At 64.9% G+C, this 18,184-nt stretch overlaps 1 protein-coding gene across 1 annotated transcript; it reads left to right on the plus strand.

Moving 5' to 3' along the window:
* Positions 1-247: 247 nt before the first annotated feature.
* On the plus strand, positions 248-17,180 carry DHX37 (DEAH-box helicase 37). The gene is made up of 27 exons (XM_054594051.1): positions 248-438; positions 1,714-1,880; positions 2,558-2,670; positions 2,825-3,176; positions 3,610-3,758; positions 4,771-4,863; positions 5,127-5,223; positions 6,015-6,128; positions 6,901-7,002; positions 7,160-7,274; positions 8,080-8,175; positions 8,339-8,421; positions 9,019-9,163; positions 9,778-9,854; positions 10,054-10,286; positions 10,852-10,963; positions 11,425-11,531; positions 11,622-11,810; positions 12,578-12,702; positions 12,780-12,896; positions 13,663-13,835; positions 14,531-14,645; positions 14,761-14,898; positions 15,089-15,183; positions 15,275-15,348; positions 16,507-16,604; positions 16,754-17,180. The coding sequence occupies exons 1-27, from the start codon at positions 333-335 to the stop codon at positions 16,837-16,839; spliced, it is 3,471 nt and encodes a 1,156-aa protein (XP_054450026.1). The 5' UTR covers positions 248-332; the 3' UTR covers positions 16,840-17,180.
* The last annotated feature ends 1,004 nt before the right edge of the window (positions 17,181-18,184 follow it).

An 18,184-nucleotide genomic window follows, 5' to 3' on the forward strand; every position in this document is an offset into this window, starting at 1 on the left:
TAGGGGCAGGGTTATCTTTTTAAAGGTGACAAAACAGTTCCACTCCTAAAGAGCCAAATTAATATTAGTAAATAACTCAAATTAAGAGACTCAGACTACACCAAGTGAAAACAGCCTCCTTAAAATGGGCCCCGCCCCTCCTCCAGCTCGGCCCCGCCTTTCCACATGGCCCAGCCCCAGCCCCGCCCCCGGCGGCCCGGGTAGCCCCAGCTCTCGCGAGAGCTCAGTCCGGAAGTTTTCTGGCCTCAGCGGTAGTCTGCAAACCCACGTGGGCCGGGCTTCGGGGTGCGCAGCAGGGGACCCCGGCCAGAACTGAGCAGGACCAGGGCGTCATGGGGAGGCTGCGCCGGCGATACAACGTCAAGGGACGCCAGCAGGCGCCCCCCGGCCCTTCGAAGGGTCCCCCAGAGCCGCCCCCCGTGCTGCTGGAACTAGAGGGTAAGGCGTCCCAGGGGCTGGGTTTCGGTAGAAGGGCTACCCAGGGGCTCGCGTCCAGGGCCGGCCGGTGGGGGTGTAGGGCTCCCGGGTAGTGACAGTCTAATTTTACCTGAATTTGAGCAATACTCGGGGTTTCTCTCGCTCAGAGGCCAGCCCAGCGTGGCGAGTTGGGGCAAGAAAGTAAGTTCACTTCAGCCGTCCTGAGGGCGTCGGTTACCTCCCGGCCCTCAAGCTCCGAGCCCAGAACTGCCCGTTCATCGCCAGGCTGCTCGACACTCCTTTTTAGCAGGAGCGCCTGCGAAGTGCCGAGAGCTCCTAGGCCCTGGAGGCGTAACAGAACAGGAGACTCAAGGACACAAACCCTGCCCTGCCGAGCTTAGCTGTCCTGGGAGACAGGCAGGGGGCAAACGCCCAACAGACACGGGCCGTTGTATGGCTGTCAGCGCTAAGGAGATGAACGGGAGGGGCGAATGGGCGGGTTGTGTTGCTTGGGGTGGACGGGGCGCGCGCGGGCGCAGAGAAAGCGGCGTTTGAGTCTGGACCTGAAGGGCTGAGTGGAGATGAAATTTAAAAGTGGGGCGTAGGGTCACCTAGGGCCTCCTGGGCCACAGGGTGGACTGGCTGTGGGGACAGCCCTATTGCTTGCTATTGTCTCATTCTTCTTAAGGACGGCCCCACAGCCTCTCTTGCTGTTTACATAAACGCGGGCAGGGCCTGAGCAGTGAGTGAATCAGAGAACTGGGCGCAGCCCCTGCGGGACACTGCAGAGGGAACCCCAGTGTCAGGTGCCAGGCACAAACCATCCCTCACCAAGGGGCTGCACTCGGTGGAGTCGGGAGCGATGCGGGGGCTGGGGCTGGGCCTGGGCCTGCGTTGTGTGCTTTCAGACTGTGACATTTAAAAATAGACAGGGCACAAATTTGGTACGTCGTGGTAATGTTATGAGAATAGCTTTGATTTTGCAGACCCGCTGAGAGCAGGCCCCCACACTGAGGAAGACACTGTTACAGTGTGTACCCCCTTTTCTCTTCCTCCACACTGGGACGAGGGTGCCCTGGCTCCCAGCAGAGCCAACCCGTGGCAGGTGCTGGCTGGGTGGGTTGAGTGAATGTGAAATGGGCTGGGTCTGCACCCCCATTCCTGTGGGGCGTCAGGGGGCTCCCACGAAGGGCTGGGGGGCCCCGGAGGACACCAGCGTTGAGGGGAACTGTGAATCTGCCAGCATCTCTACTCCCTGGCCCCGGGGCTGAGGGTCAGGCGAACGTGTCCTTTCAGAGAAGGGTGCGTTGAAGGGAGTCGATGCCAGCAATGCCCTCGTCTTGCTGGGGAAGAAGAAAAAGAAGACCAAGGCCCCTCCGCCGTCAAAGAGGAAGAAGCCTCTGACCAAGAAAGAGCGGAAAGCGCTACAGAAAATCTTAGAACAGAAGGAGAAGAAGAGCCAGGTACGCCTGCGCCGTCCGGGTCTGCAGACGGGAGAGGGACGGGAGGGTTTGAGCCCCAGACATGGCAGTGGGGAGACTGAGGAGCCCCGATCCTGAGACCCCACCAGGTCACCTCCGATGCTCTGTCAGGGTCACCGCGCAGGGGGCTGTGACGCCAGCAGGGGACAGTCAGTCTCCCATGAGCCGCGCTGACGCTCATCCCCCAGAGCACTTACTGTTCCGTGTGCCCTTTTAAAAGCCCGCGCAGGACTTATTTCTGCTGTTCTGAACCTTGTTTTTTTCCTCTGTTGATTGGGAAAAGTATGTATAGAGGCACATATAAAATGTCTAACTTCAAGAATAATGAACTTGTGAACTGCTCCCTGAGGGGAGGAAACCAGTGGGCACGGCCTCGCAGGCCGCTTTTGGACCAGGACGGCCTGTCGTGACACAGTGAGGCAGAGAGCGGCGCTCTCCCGCCCCAGACCCCGCCAGGGGGTGCGGAGCAGCCCCAAGCTCCCGCCTCTCGTACGCATCCGTCGGTGTGAGAACGCCACGCGGCATGTGGTTGCGCTGTGACTGTCAGTTTAAAAAGGCCACTGGCGTCCGCCGTGCTGAAGTTTTATGTAGAGTCTCCCACCCCTTTGAGGAGAGGGTTGTGATGCCACCGCACGTCTAACGCTCTTGCCCCTCCCCAGCGCGCACAGATGCTGCAGAAGCTGAGTGAGGTCCAGGTTTCGGAAACAGAGCTGAGGCTCTACTACACCACGTCCAAGCTGGGCACTGGGGACCGCATGTACCACGCCAAAGAGTGAGTCGGTCAACCCCTTCCGAAGCCTATGCAGAGCAAGTGCGAAGGCCCTGGGGCAGGTGGGGTCGTGGCCTCCGACCCACGCTGGAACCTGGAGCTGCTACGGTCTGTCCATCCGAGGGCCTCTGTGGTTGACCTCTGGCTCTCCCGGCAGGAAGGCTGATGAGGTCACAGCCCCAGGTCAGGAGAAGATCAACAGCCTCAGCGGGGCCGGCCGGAAGCGCCGTTTCCAAGAGTCAGAGGGAGAGTCTGAGTCCTCCGTGGAGTCCGAACCCGACGAGGCCCCGGCCGCTGAGCAGGTGGACGCCGGGGCAGGAATGATGGCGCCACCTCTGCCGCCAGCTCAGCCAGGGGACGCGGGGGAGAGCCCGGTGCCCAGTGGCCCGCCCCCTCCTGCCAGGACCCCTGCAGCTCCTTCAGCCCCTCTGGCTGCGGCCTCCTCCCTGGCCAGGCCCCCGGTGAAGCCCGCCATCTTCGTCCCTGTGAACCGCTCCCCGGAAATGCAGGTTTGAGACACCGGTGTCTGTAATGAGAACTCGGGTCGCACAGCGAGGGCTGAAGCGGCAGGGGCGCTGGGAAAGGAGGGAGCGTCCCTTTGACTTGGGCAGGTTGCATCACCTGCGCCATATGTGTCGACCGCACCGGCACAGCCGAGTTCCAGTGTCTCGGGCCACTCTGCACCAGCCAGGCTGCCCCCGGTGACGATGGGTCTTGCTTTCTGAAGGGCCCTGCTTGTGGCTCTGTCCCCTTCCCCAAGGCTCAAGGCTTCCATTCACTGATGGACACACGTGGGGCCCCGTGTCCACGTGCCAGCCGCATGCCGGCCACCACCTTTGTAGATACCGTGCTGCCCGGTGTAGTTTTTGAGCAAAGTCCCCTTGTCCCCTCCGCCGTTCTGTAGGGCCCCCCGCTTCCAGCGCTGACTCCCTCTCTCTGCAGGAAGAGCGCCTGAAGCTCCCGATTCTCTCTGAAGAACAAGCAATCATGGAGGCGGTGGCCGAGCACCCCATCGTCATCGTGTGCGGCGAGACCGGCAGCGGGAAGACCACGCAGGTGCCCCAGTTTCTCTACGAAGCGGGCTACAGCAGGTGGGCCAGGCGGCTGGCGGGACGCGGGCCCCCGGAGTCCTCACGAGCGCGGCCTCCCCATGACCCGGTCCGGGCCCTGCCAGTCACTTGCTCCGTGGCCGGGGCAAGCTGGTTCTGGTCTCTGGGCCTCGCTTCCGGAGCGGTCACAGAGTGTCCTCACACTGACTCTCCAGGGTTGCTCTGTCGATGAAATGGCTCGATTTGTGTAAAGCACTTAGATCGGTCCCTGGCACAAGGAATAGCGTGTCTCCTTTTGTTGGCATTCATGACCCATGTGGTCGGGTCCCCAAGGCCGCCCCAGGCTCAGTGATGGGCTGGGAGGGAGGGCGCAGGGGACTCAGCGTGTCCTCGGGGTCAGGGTCACGCTCCAGCCCAGCACAAGGACGCGAAGCCCAGTCACAGAGGGAAAGGCCCGCGGGGCCACGTCTCGGGAACACGGGCTCCCGGCCGAGTCACCCAGGCCACCTTTACTCCCTCCGGCCACAAGCTGAGGTGTGGTGTGTCCTCCACCGGGGGAGCCCATGAGAGACTGAGCGCCCAGGTGTTATCGGGGGGCTGGTCACCTCGGCCCCCCTCTGCCCAGCTGGTCCCCCAATGCCCGACGCCCCGCAGGACAGCCGGTGTCAGCCTGAACAGTCCCGCACACAGAGCCCCCTTATCCGTCAGGGAGGGGCGGGAACCCTCCCGAGACCCGGGTCCCGGGCGCCAGCCCCGGGCCAGCGTGCCTGCCTCCCGTACAGCCCAGCCCAGCCTCTGTTCCCCAGGCAGGCTCCGTGCCTGGTCCCCATCGCACGACCCTGTCAGGCCATCTCCTTTGAGCTGGCGGGCAGCCCGTTCCCTTTTGCTGCTCAGCGGTGCCGAGGTGCCTGCCTGGTGTGCACGTCCCTGGTCCCCAGCGAGGGCCTCCTCTGTGCAGTGAATCCTGCCTTGGAACTGCATGGGGCTTTGGGACCGACGGCGGCGTGGGGGAGGGGCGAGGCCCTGCTGATGTGTGGCTGCCTCTGTCCCCCAGTGGTGACAGCATCATCGGCGTCACAGAGCCCCGCCGAGTGGCCGCCATGGCCATGTCCCAGCGCGTGGCCAAGGAGATGAACCTGTCGCAGCGGTGAGCGCTCGGCCCCTGCGGGTGCGGCGGGTGGGCCTCTGGCCCTGCCAGGGGTCAGCTGTCCCGGGAGAGCTGAGCAGCGCACGGGCCATCATCCCTGCTGAGGGCCCTGGGTGGGAGCGTCACTTCCGTACCTCAGACGGGTCTCCTCACGTCTTAGGGAAGGTTTTCTGCACGCCCACTGTCGGGGGCTGGGGGCCCGCGTGGAGCCGCAGCCCCAGCCAGCTGGGCCCCTGCGGGACTCACCTGCCCTGTCCCCGCAGGGTCGTCTCCTATCAGATCCGATATGAAGGGAACGTGACCGAAGAGACCAGAATCAAGTTCATGACGGACGGTGTGCTGCTCAAGGAAATCCAGAAGGTGGGTTGCTCGTCTGATCTCTGAAGACAGGCCAGCGAGCGTAGGCGGCGTGGAGTTAGGAAGCCTGTGCGCATGCGAGCAGCTGGCGTGCCAGCGGCTATGGCTATGTGACCTTGGGCGAGTTACTTAGCCTCTCTGGGCCGTAGCGTCTTGACTGGCGAGTGAGCCCCTTCCTCGTGTGACAGTTTTGCGTTACAGCAGCTGTGTAACGCATGAGAGCCCCTTACACAGCGCCCAGCGGGTGTGCACTAAGTGTGAGCCCGAGGTCGCATTGCGGTTGGGTTCGCAGACGTGCGCCTTAGCCACGTGCGCACTGCCCCTCACTGGCCTGTGAGCCCCTGGGCCAGGCTGGGCTGGGTCGCGAGGGTGGCGGCGACTCCCTGCTCTACCTCGCAGGTGGCCGGGGTCTCAGGAAGGTGGCTGTGAGCCTGGTTTGGGGAGCGGCGCCCCCTTTCTGTGCGGCGTGCAGTAGCCCAGGCCCCGCCCTCTGCAGCCCTCAGGCGCCGCACTTGGCAGGTCCAGTCTGATGAACCCCAGCTGCCCTTTTTCTGCCAGGCCCCCGCTCCCCGGGCACTTCGCAGGCGTCCCTGTCACCGAAGCTCCCCCAGGGCCCCGCAGGGTGGGCGCTGCGACCCCGCTGTTCGGGTGAGGGCGCGGAGGCCCCAGCAGGGCGGGGGGGGTTGCAGGCTGGGGTCTGTTCCTGGTGTCAGGCATGTTTGGAGGCGTGACATAACCCCGGGGTGGCTCGGGCCTGGGCTGGCCGGCCTCACGCCACGGCCTCCACCGCCCAGGACTTCCTGCTGCTGAAGTACAAGGTGGTGATCATCGATGAAGCCCACGAGCGCAGTGTCTACACGGACATCCTCATCGGCCTCCTGTCCCGCATAGTGTCACTCCGGGCGAAGGTAGGGCGGGGGGTGGGGAGCCAGAGCCCCTCGTCCCCCGGCCAGTACCCAGGCGGCGGCGGCTGCTGGGACCCGGTCTCCCGGGCCTCGGCGTAGTGGCCTGTACAGGAGGCCTGGGTCCAGCTGTGGCAACTGCCGTCCTTCCCTCCGTCCAGATGTAGAGGCTCCAGCAAGGAGTCCATGGCCGGCCAGGCCCCCCTGGAGTCGGCCTCAGGCCCCCACCAAGTGCTCGGGATCCAGAGATGGGGCCGCCGGCCACTGCTGTGCTCTCGGGTCGGAGCCCGGCACCCCGTGTCCAGCCCGCTGTCAGCCCTCCCCCCTTGCCATCCCCGCCCTCAGTGTAACCTGGCCTGGGGCGGTGGCCGCCCAGCCCCCCTGGGAGCGGCCCGGCGCTGTCTGAGGCTTCCAAACGCAGGACGCTCATCTGACGGGGCAGCCGTGTGCGGCGTGCCGGCCGTCGCGGCCAGGGAGCGGGGCCCCTGGTCTGGCCTCTGCGCTTCCTTCAGAGAGGCTCTGAGCTGGGGCCGAAGGCAGCGGGTGGGGGTGGGGGCTGAGGGGCGTGAGGGGACCCCAGGCTCATGCCACCCTTGCAGCTTAACTTTGGGGACGTAGGGACCCCGCTGAACAGGCCTCCACCCTGGGAGAGGAGATTCTGCTTCCGCTCACTTCTCCGCCCTTTCTGGGGTCTTCGGCAGCCAGCATGGCGGCTGGGGGCAGGGCCCTGCCCGGTCCTGGGCGGCCGCGGTCCCTGAGCCTGTTGCTCACCCTGCAGAGGCTGAAGCCGCTGAAGCTACTCGTCATGTCGGCCACGCTGAGGGTGGAGGATTTCACGCAGAACCAGCGGCTCTTCCCCAAGCCGCCCCCTGTCATCAAGGTGATGCTCTGGCTGTGGGCGGCAGGGTGGGCAGGGCCCTGTCAGCCTCAACAGCGAGGAGGTGCCCGAGCACCAGAGGGGGACTTCCGGTCGGAGAGTCCAGGACGGGGAGGGACCGAGCCTGGGCTGACGCTCGCCCGTGGGGCGTCCGTCGCAGGTGGAGTCCCGGCAGTTCCCGGTGACGGTGCATTTTAACAAGCGGACGCCGCTGGAGGACTACCCTGGCGAGTGCTTCCGGAAGGTGTGCAAGATTCACCGCATGCTGCCGGCAGGTGCGGCCCCGCCAGGCCTCCCTCCCAGACCCAGGGCGGGCGGGGGCGCTGGCAGCGGGGGCTCGGCCCACCTCCGGGTGGCCCAGGTGGTTGCTTGTCCTTGCCGTGCCTCAGTTTCCTCACTGGTCCCAGAGCGTTCACAGCGCCTGCCCTGCCGAGTCGCACCCAAACTTTTGTGAGGCTGCGGTGACTGACAGGGGTGGCGTTGGTCTGCGTCTGATGGCAGGACAACACGAAGGGCCCCGGCCGGTGTCAGCTGGCACGGGAGCCCGCAGGCACAGGGCAGAGGAACAGGTGTGTCCTCCCGAGTCGCACTCTCGAGCCCCAGGCGCCTTCGCTCCTGCTCGGTCACAGTATCTACCTGGCACTGTTCCTGAAGTTGGCGAGACCTTCCCGCCTCTGCAGATGCCCCTGTTGTGCGTCCCCCATGTGAAATGGGGCCGCGCAGCGCGCGGCTTCCTGTGTCTGCTGCTCACACTCGGCGTCATGCCCTCCGGGGTCACTTGCATGGTGCGCGTGTCAGAACTTGGGTCCGTCCCGTGGCCGGGTCACATCAGAGTGTGGGAGGACCACGTCCATTTGTCCGTTCACCCGCTGACGGGCACTGGGTCGCGTCCTCCTCTTCAGCTGCCACAGGCGCAGCTGCCGTGAGCAGCTGTGAGCGGGTGTCCTTTGCGTCCCTCCTTCCCGATCTGGCGCCGCCAGGTTGGGCGGTACCTGTGGAGTGCCCGCCCTGGCGCGCTCAGTCCGTGTGGGGGCTGCCGGTGCCCACCCACGTCCCCTGGTTCAGCTCGGCCTCCCGCAGGCGGCATCCTGGTGTTCCTGACGGGGCAGGCCGAGGTGCACGCGCTGTGCCGCAGGCTCCGGAGGGCCTTTCCGCACGCCAGGCCCCGGCTGCCAGGTGAGCGGGAGGCACGTCCCTGTCTGAGAACTGCACCTTTGCCTGCCCGCCCGTCCCCCCAGCAAAGGCCACCAGCCAGTGACCATGCCCCTCACAGTGAGGAGCAGAGTCCTGGCACTGGCCACGGGGTGTCTTCCCTCTCTGATCTGCCCACCTCTTCCAGAAAAGGAAGACCAGGAGGATTCGGCAGAAGAAACGAGGAGGTTTAAGAAGTCTCGGGCGAGGGCGAGGAAGGCTCAGGCGGCGGTAGGTAGAGGGAGGCGGGGGCTCTGAAGCTGCCTCGTCTGTGTGGTGGCTGCCACCTCCCTGCCCCGCCCCCCTCGTGGTTGGCTGTGTAGATAGAAGTTCAATTAAAGAAGTAAAATTAAGCTCCCCCTCCCCAGTCATCAGACTCAGGTCAGGTGCCTGGTGGCCACCGCGGATGCTGGTGACTATACCAGACAGCAGGGGCCTAGTCCCTCTGTACTGCAGGGGGCCTGCTGTTGGAAGGCACTGTCCCAGAGGCCGCGGGGCCAGCGGTGACGTGCAAGACCAAGGCTCCTGTGCTGTGGTCCCGGAGGAAGCTTCCGGGGGCTGGGCCCAGAGTGCCTGAGCCACAGCGTCGTCACGTGGCGGTCACCGACCGCGCCGCGCGTGGCAGCACGCCAGGCCGCGTCCTGCGTTCCTCTCTGCGTTGGCTTACCATCCTGTGGTCCCCAGTTCTTAGATGAAGAAAGTGAAGCAGGAAGAGGTGGTGTGGCTCACAGCGGCAGAGCTGGGCTTGTCCTGGCTTTTCCTGCTCTTGGCAGACGGTGCCACATGGGTCCCCTGCAGCCCGTGGTCCCGGTGTCTTGTTTCCCGTAGACGCTGCCCCAGATCAGCTTGGACAGTTACTCGGTGCTGCCGGTGGGCGAAGGGGACGAGGACAGGGAGGCCGAGGTGGACGACGAGGAGGCGGCCCTGGGCTCCGACCTGGACCTGGACTTGGGGGACGGTGGGGAGGATGCAGGTGCGGCCTCCAGCACACATGCCTGCAGCTCGTGCGCGTAGTGGGTGTCCCTGGGGCCCCAGGCCCTCCGCCCCGCCCTCGCTTGGGGGCCGCAAGCCTCTGATCCTCCCTGGCGCCGGGCTCCGACAGAGCCGGGGCTGCCGGCTGCTCCCAGAAACTGCCTCGCGCCCACCAGGCCCTCCAGGGTGTGGCGTGAGGGTAGTAATGGGCCCCGCGGGCTCAGCATGGCTGAGGGTTTACGCGCCTCAGTGCCCCCCTGGGAGGCGTGTCCGACTCCAGAGGGTGCTTGCTGGAGCCTTCCGTACAGAGGTGGCCCCAGCACCTTCCACATCCCGCCCAGGGCGTCCAGGGCAGCCCGAGGGCACCCAAGCCGGCTGTGGGGCCCGGTTCGAGGAAGAGATTCTACAGCGGGCTGGGCTCTCCCTGTCCGGTCCGGCCGCGGGGCGAGCCGTGGGAGCCTGAGCCCTCCATCGACCCAGGCTTGGCCTCCTCGCCGGTCGGCGGCATGGCTGGCACGGGGGCCTCCCTGGCAGGCGGGCCAGGGTGCGGGCAGAAAGGGGCCGGCTCCTGCCGGGGGCACCGGGCATAGCAGCAGGCCTCTGCCTCCCCTGCAGGCGAGCAGCCGGACGCCTCGCTCCCCCTGCATGTGCTCCCGCTCTACTCGCTGCTGGCCCCGGAGAAGCAAGCCCAGGTAGCGGCCGGGAGCCTCCCGCTGGCAGCGGGGTGGGGGCGGGGCAGGCCCCTGGGCCGAGGGGCCGACTGGTCCGCCCGGTCACCTCCCGGGCGTGCGCAGCCTAGCTGGCGTCTTGGAGGGAGAAACCTGGCTCTGTCCCCACATGATTCTTTCCTGATCTGGGTGGGTTTTTCGTGGCCTCTGCCTGCTACCCTAGGTCTTCCAACCTCCCCCAGAGGGGACCCGACTGTGTGTAGTGGCCACCAACGTGGCTGAGACGTCCCTCACCATCCCGGGCATCAAGTACGTGGTGGACTGTGGGAAAGTCAAGAAGCGGCACTACGACCGAGTGACCGGTGTGTCCTCCTTCCGCATCTCCTGGATCTCCCAGGCCTCAGCAGACCAGCGGGCGGGGCGAGCCGGCCGGACAGAGCCCGGCCACTGCTACAGGTGAGGCCCCTGGGGCCCTTTGCGGGGACGCCAGGGACACTCTGCGGCAGCCGCACCCAGGGAGCAGGAGGAGCGGATCTCTCGTCCCGCTGGGGACTGTCCCCGGGTGCTCCCCAAGCTGCTGAAGCCAGGCCTTTTGCTTCTATGTGGTTCTTTGGTTTTTTATTGTTGGGTTGTAAACGTGGATGTTTGATCCTCCTCGGCGGTGACCTTGGTAAATGTTTATTTCACTCTCTGCACTGTTACTGTATAGTAGCTTTATTGCTGTTGTTTTCAACACTGTTTTAAATTACAAACAAAGCTGAGAAACTGCACCAAAAACACCCGTAAGAAGTAAGTGGTTGAAATGCCCGGCCCTGTGGTAAGGACTCTGCGTGCGACCCCGGAAGTCCTCCCCGGTCCGCACGACGCCGCTGCCAGCTCAGCCCGTCTCACGGGCGAGTCGCGACGCGAGGGCGGGACGGGGCGCACACCCCGGCCTGCGTCACAGCCCACGTTGCGTGCCTCGGCCGAGCGTGGCCGGTGTCCGCTTAGGTTTCTGAGTTGCTGGGCCCTGTCCCCTCAGGCTCTATTCCTCCGCCGTGTTCGGGGACTTTGAGCCCTTTCCTCCCCCTGAGATCGCCCGGAGGCCTGTGGAAGACCTGGTCCTTCAGATGAAAGCGCTCAACATCGAAAAGGTCGGCCACAGCCCCCAGCCCTGCCGTTGCGCCACGGTGCCGTGTCGGGGGCGCTCTGCTGGGGCGGCCCCAGCCCCTCGTGCGCTGGCTCCCCGTCGCCGTGGCCCGGGAGCCGAGCCCGGGGTCGTGCCCAGCCACGGGGAGCAGGCAGACGGAAGGGCCCGGCCCCCACGGCACTGTCCTGGTAGTCAGAGTAGCCTATCCACTGAGTCCTCAGTGCAGGGGACGGGACCACGTGCCTCCCCCCACTCCAGCAGAGGTGGAGCAGCCCGAGAGAGGAACCCCGTACCCAAAGGCACCCCTATCCTTTAGGACTCACTCCCCATCCACCCTTCCCTGGCTCCAGGTGATCGCTGGTCGACATGCGTGGTGCTTGGGACAGGCCCGGCCTTGCTCTCTCTCGCGGCCACTGCTCGCTCGCGCCGTTGGTGGCCATCTCCTACCTGTGTCCCCGCCTCCAGGTGGTCAACTTCCCCTTCCCGACCCCTCCGTCCGTGGAGGCCCTCATGGCCGCTGAGGAGCTGCTGATTGCGCTGGGGGCCCTGCAGGCGCCCCACAAGGCAGAAAGGTAGCGGGGGGAGGGAGAGCCCTGTCCCCGCCATGGCCGCAGCCCGCGTCTGTCCCCAAGCCCACCTGTGCGCGGGCCTCTGTCCTCCAGGATGAAGCAGCTGCAGCACTCCCGGCTGAGCCGCCCCATCACCGCGCTGGGCAGAACCATGGCCACGTTCCCCGTGGCACCCCGCTACGCCAAGATGCTGGCGCTGAGCCGGCAGCACGGCTGCCTGCCCTACGCCATCACCCTCGTGGCCGCCATGACCGTCCGGGAGCTGTTCGAGGAGCTGGACAGGTGGGCTTGCGGCCGGCCAGGGGCCGGCCCCGGCCGAGGGGGCCCCGGGGCTGACGGGGCCTGGAACCCCGCCTGCGGTGGAGAACTGGCTCATCAGGTGGCCGCACGAGGCCCCCGTCCTCCCTGAGCCCGCCGGTGTCCTGGTCACTACAGAATCTGCCTGTCCCTCGGACGATGCTGTGTCAGGGCTCCGTGGCATGAGGGCTGAGAGCCCCGAGCCTGGGCCAGGCCACCGGGGTTCAGATCTCCCCCTGCCACTTCCGAGCTGTGTGACCCTGGAACGGTGGCCTCGCCTCTCTGCGCCTCACCTTCCCCATCTGGACAGTGGGGGCGAGGTGTTAGTAACTGAGTTGTGAGGGTTAAATTAGATACTACAAGTGAAGGGCCACAGACAAGGCCAGACCCCGACCCGGGTGCCAGCGGCTGCCCTCGGGTCCAGGAGCCGCGAGAGCGGTGCGCTCCCTGGGCCACACCTGGCACTGTGTCAACGGTTCCAGGGCTTTCTACTGTTGCTCACAAACGGCGTGGCAGCATATGACATCATTATGTTGCTGTCTGCACGTGTGCTTGCTGGGGTGGACATGGGCCCATTTCTTGTCTTCTTGGGTGCCAGAGGTGACTTTTGAGCCAGAGCCTAAGATCTTAATCATGTCAGTGACCCCACCAGGCAGCATCTCCGTCCCTAAGTCCCTGAGCCTGCTGGATTGGGGCCTGCCCGTCCCCATGGCTGTCGGCCAGGGCAGTAGCCGGGGGGTGTTGTGTTGCAGGCCGGCCGCCAGCGATGAGGAGCTGACCAGGCTGAAGAGCAAGCGGGCCCGGGTAGCCAAGATGAAGAGGGTTTGGGCCGGCCAAGGGGCTTCCCTGAAACTCGGGGACCTCATGGTGCTGCTGGGTGCGTGTCAGGCGTGGGGGGGGGGGGGTGCCGCCGCGGCGGCAGGGGCGGCGAGTGAGCACATCCCTCTTCTGCAGGCGCCGTGGGAGCCTGCGAGTACGTGGGCTGCTCGCCCCAGTTCTGCGAGGCCAATGGGCTGCGGTACAAGGCCATGGTGGAGATCCGGCGTCTGCGGGGCCAGCTGACCACCGCAGGTGTGGCCCAGCGCAAGTCTCGGGGACTCCCCGCGTCCCCTGTCCTCGGGCGGTCCCCGCAGAGGACGTGACCCCTTCCGTGTTGAAAGGTGTTCGGAGCAATGTTTTGCACGTACAGTTGCTCCCCAGTCATTCACCGATTCCCTATTTGCAAATTCACCTACTCACTAAAATTCATTCGTAACCGCAACACCAGTACTCACACCTTGGAGGTCCTTGGGGGACACGCTCACACTCTTCTGTCTTGTTGTTTTCTTGGTGACATCCCTCTCGTCACCCTCTGTCCTGACTCTGGCCTGGACCAGCTGTCCCTGGCTCCTCCCCTCCCACTCCTGGCCTCATCCTGGGCCTCTCTGCTCCCGAGCAGGGCCCGGCCTTGGCTTCTGGGGTGTACAGGGGCCTGCGTGCCTCTGGGCTGTCTCCGGGCTACTGTCCTCACACCTGTGGCAGCGGCTTCATCCTCGACGCCACCTTGGGGGCTGAGCAGGCAGTTGGAGCTTTGATCGCATCTGCTTTCCAGACGGCAGCAGGGCCAGGACTCGGGCTGGCAGAACCCAGAGTGGGCTTTGTCCCCGGGAGCAGGAGGGCCCAGCCGTGGGGCGGGCAGTGGGCTCGGTCTGCCGGGCTCGTCTTCCTGCGGCTCAGTGCGGAGGGGCCGTGGCCAGCAGCTGCGGAGGCGGAGCTCCGCGCGGAGCAGGTGGGGCCTCCCAGGAGGTCAGGGTGCAGCCAGCCCCAGCCCAGGCCCTCACACCCGGCTCCCCTGCAGTGAACGCCGTGTGCCCCGAAGCCGGGCTCTTCGTGGACCCCAAGATGCAACCGCCTTCTGACAGCCAGGTGACTTACCTGCGGCAGATCGTGATGGCCGGCCTGGGGGACCACCTGGCCCGCAAGGTCCAGAGCGAGGACCTGGTAGACGAGAAGTGGAGGAACGCCTACAAGGTCAGGCGCCGGCCAGGGGACGGGCAACGTGGCAGTCGCTGAGCCCGGGCGCCCCTTCCTCCTCACCCTGTCGCACGTCCTGCCGGCCTGGGAGTGGCCAGCACACCTGGGGGGCAGCCGGGGGACCCTGGGGTCTGGGAGGACCTGTCCTCAGCCGTGGTCCCCACCAGGGCACAGGGTGGTGTGTGTGGTGGTCACAGCCTCCTTAGGCATCAGCCTCACCCCAACGGCACCTTCGTAACTGCTTGACTGAGATACAAGTCACATGCCACGCGATTCACTGTTTCAGAGTGTGCCGTTCCGCGGCTTTTAGTCCATTCGTGGAGTTTTGTGCCCGTCCCTAGTCAGTCTTAGAACATTCTCGTCACCCCACTTTCTCTTCACCTCCCGCCCGCGAGTCCACGTTCTGCATCTGGTTTGCTTATTCTGAATATTTGGTGCGAACGGGATTGTACAACACGGGGCCTTGTTCGCCTGGCTTCTCCAGGCCAGCACGACGATTCGGAGGTCCGTGCTGCCGCGTGCCGGTGCGCGGGTCGGTGTCTTCTCACGGCCGGACACCGCTCATCGGACCGTGCGTGTGCACAGCAAGCTCTCCTGCTTCCCCAGCTGGGCACGCAGTAGGGTTCCCGTGGGTTCGTCTCCCCAGGTGCTCACGTCTCCTAGGCTTGGGCCCACCCACCCTCTCTCTGCAGACGCCCCTGCTGGACGACCCCGTCTTCATTCACCCCAGCTCCGTCCTCTTCAGAGAGCTCCCCGACTTCGTGGTCTACCAGGAGATCGTGGAGACCACCAAGATGTACATGAAAGGTAGCAAGCTGGTGGCCGGCCCTGGCCCCACCCGCTGTGGCCCCCGTGAGCAGAGCGCCCGAGCCCCTCCCACGGCAGTGCCGCCTCTGACCCCGCCCCTCCCTCCCGGGCCCAGGCGTCTCGAGCGTGGAGGTCCAGTGGGTCCCGGCCCTGCTGCCTGCCTACTGCCAGTTCGACAAGCCCCTGGAGGAGCCGCCCCCTGCCTACTGCCCCGAGACGGGACGCGTGCTCTGCCACCGAACCAGCCTGTTCTGTGAGTTGGGCGACCCCCCCGAAGGCTTCGGCACACACGTAGTCCCGTGCCCTGCACTAGGAGACGTGTGTGTCTTGGGTGGTGCCGCCCCAGGCCTCCTGTTCCTCTTGTGGGTGGGGTCCAGGGCTCGGTGCTGGGCTGGAGAGTCTGGCGGGGTCCATCCTGGCCCTTCACTGGTTCCTGCCACCAGATCGCGTCGGCTGGCCGCTCCCCGCCGTCCAGGTGGATTTTCCAGAGGGCCTCGACTGCTACAAGCACTTTGCCCGCTTTCTGCTGGAAGGGCAGGTAGGTGCCTGGTGCTTCCCCTCGCCCCTTCCTTGGTGTCGTGGGCTGAGGTGAGCCTGGGACCGCGCCCCATCCTGTGATCTCTGCTCAGGTCTTCCCCGAGCTGGCCGCACATCAGGGCTGTTTGCTGTCCAGCCCCAGCACGATGCTGAAGACGTGGGCCAGGTACAGCCTTTCTGGGGTGCGGCAGGGTGGCAGGCAGTGGCAGAAGCTGCCGTCGGTGTTCTGGGCCACCATGACAAATCGCCTTTAACTAAGAGGAATGAAACAGTAGAAATATGTTCTTTTGTAGTTGTGGAGGCCAGAAATTCAAAATCAAGCTCTCAGTGGGGCTGTGGTTCTTCCAAGGGCTCCAGGGGAGGGTCCTCCTGCCTCTTCCAGCTCCTGGTGGCCCCAGGTGTTCCCTGGCTTGCAGCCACATCGCTTGGATATCTCCACCTCTGTCCTCGCGTGGCTGTCCCCCCTGTCCTCTCATAAGCACAGCGTCATGGGGCTCAGGGCCCACTCCAGTCCAATGCGACCTCATCTTAGTCAATTACATCTCCAAAGACCCTCTTTCCAAATAAGGTCACGTTCTGAGGTTCTGGGTGGAACGGGCTTTTGGGGAGACACTGGTCACCCCAGCATCGAGCTGCTGGGTGCTGGCAGCAGGTTCCCTGCAAGCCTGAGGCCCTGAGGGCCTCCTGCCGCCTGAGCCCAGGCCCGCCTGCGCCCCTCTGCCCCTGCCCCCTCCGCTGCAGCTGCCTTTCTGCTCGCAGCCACCCGAAGAAGACACCTGCCCGCTCCTGAGGCTGGCTTCCCAGGCGGGGTGGGGGGCCTGGAAGCAGGCGGGTGCTCCCAGGGGCCCGGCTGGGGCATGGGGCCAGGCGCCCTGCCAGCAGATGGTCCCACTGGGATACAGGCGCGGCACCATCCCCTTGGGGACGTCTGTAGTGGGAGATGACGAGACAGCACAGCCCATCCAGGTGGCTGCAGAGGTGGCAACGTGGGGTCCATCAGGAGACTGCCTGGGCGGACTGGGGGCAGGCGGGGCTCTGAGCCAAGCAGAAATCTGGAGGAAGGTTCTCGATGGGGTGCGCAGCAGGCAGAAGCAGCATGGGCGGGCAGGTGCTCAGGGATGAGAAGGGCCAGGGCGGGCAGATCAGAGGCAGCAAAGGTGCAAGTGGTGGGGCCTGGGGTCGGAGAGGTAACGGGTCTGGACCCTCTGTCCAGCCAACGTCCCCAGCACGGTGGAGGGCAGGGGACCCTTCACCCGCCCGGGCAGGGCTGGCCTAGCCGTGGCCAGCCTGTGGGCGACGGGATGACCCACACCCGCCCCCCTAGGCTGCAGCCCAGGACGGAGAGTCTCCTGAGAGCCCTCATTGCTGAGAACGCCAACTGCCGAGACGCCTTGCTGGCTGCTTGGAAGAAAAACCCCAAGTGTGAGTTAGCCCGCAGCAGGCCCCCCGGCACGGGGCGGGGGTGGGCGGGACGGGGCCAGCCACGGCAGCCCAGGCGTGGCGGGAGGCAGCTCTGCCTGCAGCGGGTGGCCGGGCACCGAGTGCTTGACACTGTCCTCCTGCCCCTGCAGACCTGCTGGCCGAGTACTGCGAGTGGCTTCCACAGGCCCTGCACGCCGCCGTCGAGAAAGCCTGGCCGCCGGCCTCAGGCTGCTGACCCCGGTGCTGGCCGCAGGGCCGCGGCCTCCTGAGGACCGCCGAGGGGGTGACAGCAGCCTGTTTCCGGCGGGGCCCCTCTGGCCCCTCTGGAAGCCCTCGTTCATCTCTGCCTGATTCTGGTCACGGCTTGCTGCTGTCCCGGGCAGTCTGTCCTAGGGGTGGCTTTTTTAATGACTATTTATTATGTGGCGGATGGTGGTGTACCTCTCGTGCTGGTCCCCTTCCTAAACATGCTCCATGGACTACATTAGTCTTGTGTGGAGCAGCATGGCTAGGGGGGCGGAGCCGCTGAGAGCACCCTCCTGACAGCGACGCAGGGCCCCAGGCTCCTCGCCCTCTCCTTCAGGGGGCATGAGGACGGGCGTCTCCCCCGTGGGCAGCTCCCCTCACTATAATCTTCGCCCAGCCCTGGCCAGTGTGGCTCAATGGATTGAGCACTGGCCTGCGAACCAAAGGGTTGCAGGTTCAAATCCCAGTCAAGGTACATGCCTAGGTTGTGGGCCAGGTACCCAGTAGGGGGCACACGAGGGGCAACCACACATTGTTTTCCCCTCCCTCCCTTTCTCTAATAATAAATAAAATCTCTTCTGTTTGTTTTCAATAAATAAATCTTGGCGTAGAAGTCTTGTGAGTCCTAGGGAACCTGAATGTGGGGTGGTCAGGGGCACCCACCTTCCCCGCGCACGTGTGGAGGAACTTGCCGATGGACACTCACCCGCCTGTCCGTGCTGGTCCCCTGCACCAGGAGCCCACTGGGGGGTCAGTTCCTCTCACTTCTCCTAAATTTTGGGTGTTTTAGGAAAAACACCCAAATTCTTCCAAATGTCGGTGTTTTTCCTAAATTGATTTGTGCTATCACAATCTAACTGCCCAAGGTCCATAATGTAAGTTCGTAATAGTAAGACAAAGCAACAGTATGCGTTCAATATTCCAAAACTGTTCACTTCCCCACAGCCTGGTGGCTAACTTCAGAGTGCCCCCAAGTAGATTTCCCCTTGTCTCCCACGCACGTCCAGGCCACCTGTGAGTTCTGCCACTGTACCCCCAGAATTTGTCCACAGCCCCCGCATGCTCCCCACCTCCACTCCTGCACCCTCCTCTCCACCTCCTTCCCGGACCGATCTTGGGATTCCAGCCTGATCCCCGCGTCCTGCCTGCGGGCCCTGGAGCGTCCTCCATGCGGCCGCCAGGGGGAGCCTCTAAAACCAAAATCGGATCATGCGCCGATACAGCAGGACTTCAACCTCTTGGGAGTTGGAACCCCTGCTTCCTTACACCTGTAAACCCCATGCACAGAGTTTCCTTTCTGTCTCTGCGACCAGAGCGCACCCCACACCCTCAGC

The sequence above is a fragment of the Pteronotus mesoamericanus genome, unplaced genomic scaffold (genome assembly GCF_021234165.1).
Source record: "Pteronotus mesoamericanus isolate MK-2021 breed Mesoamerican mustached bat unplaced genomic scaffold, CSHL_Meso_final scaffold_507, whole genome shotgun sequence".
In the NCBI taxonomy this organism is placed as follows: domain Eukaryota; kingdom Metazoa; phylum Chordata; class Mammalia; order Chiroptera; family Mormoopidae; genus Pteronotus; species Pteronotus mesoamericanus.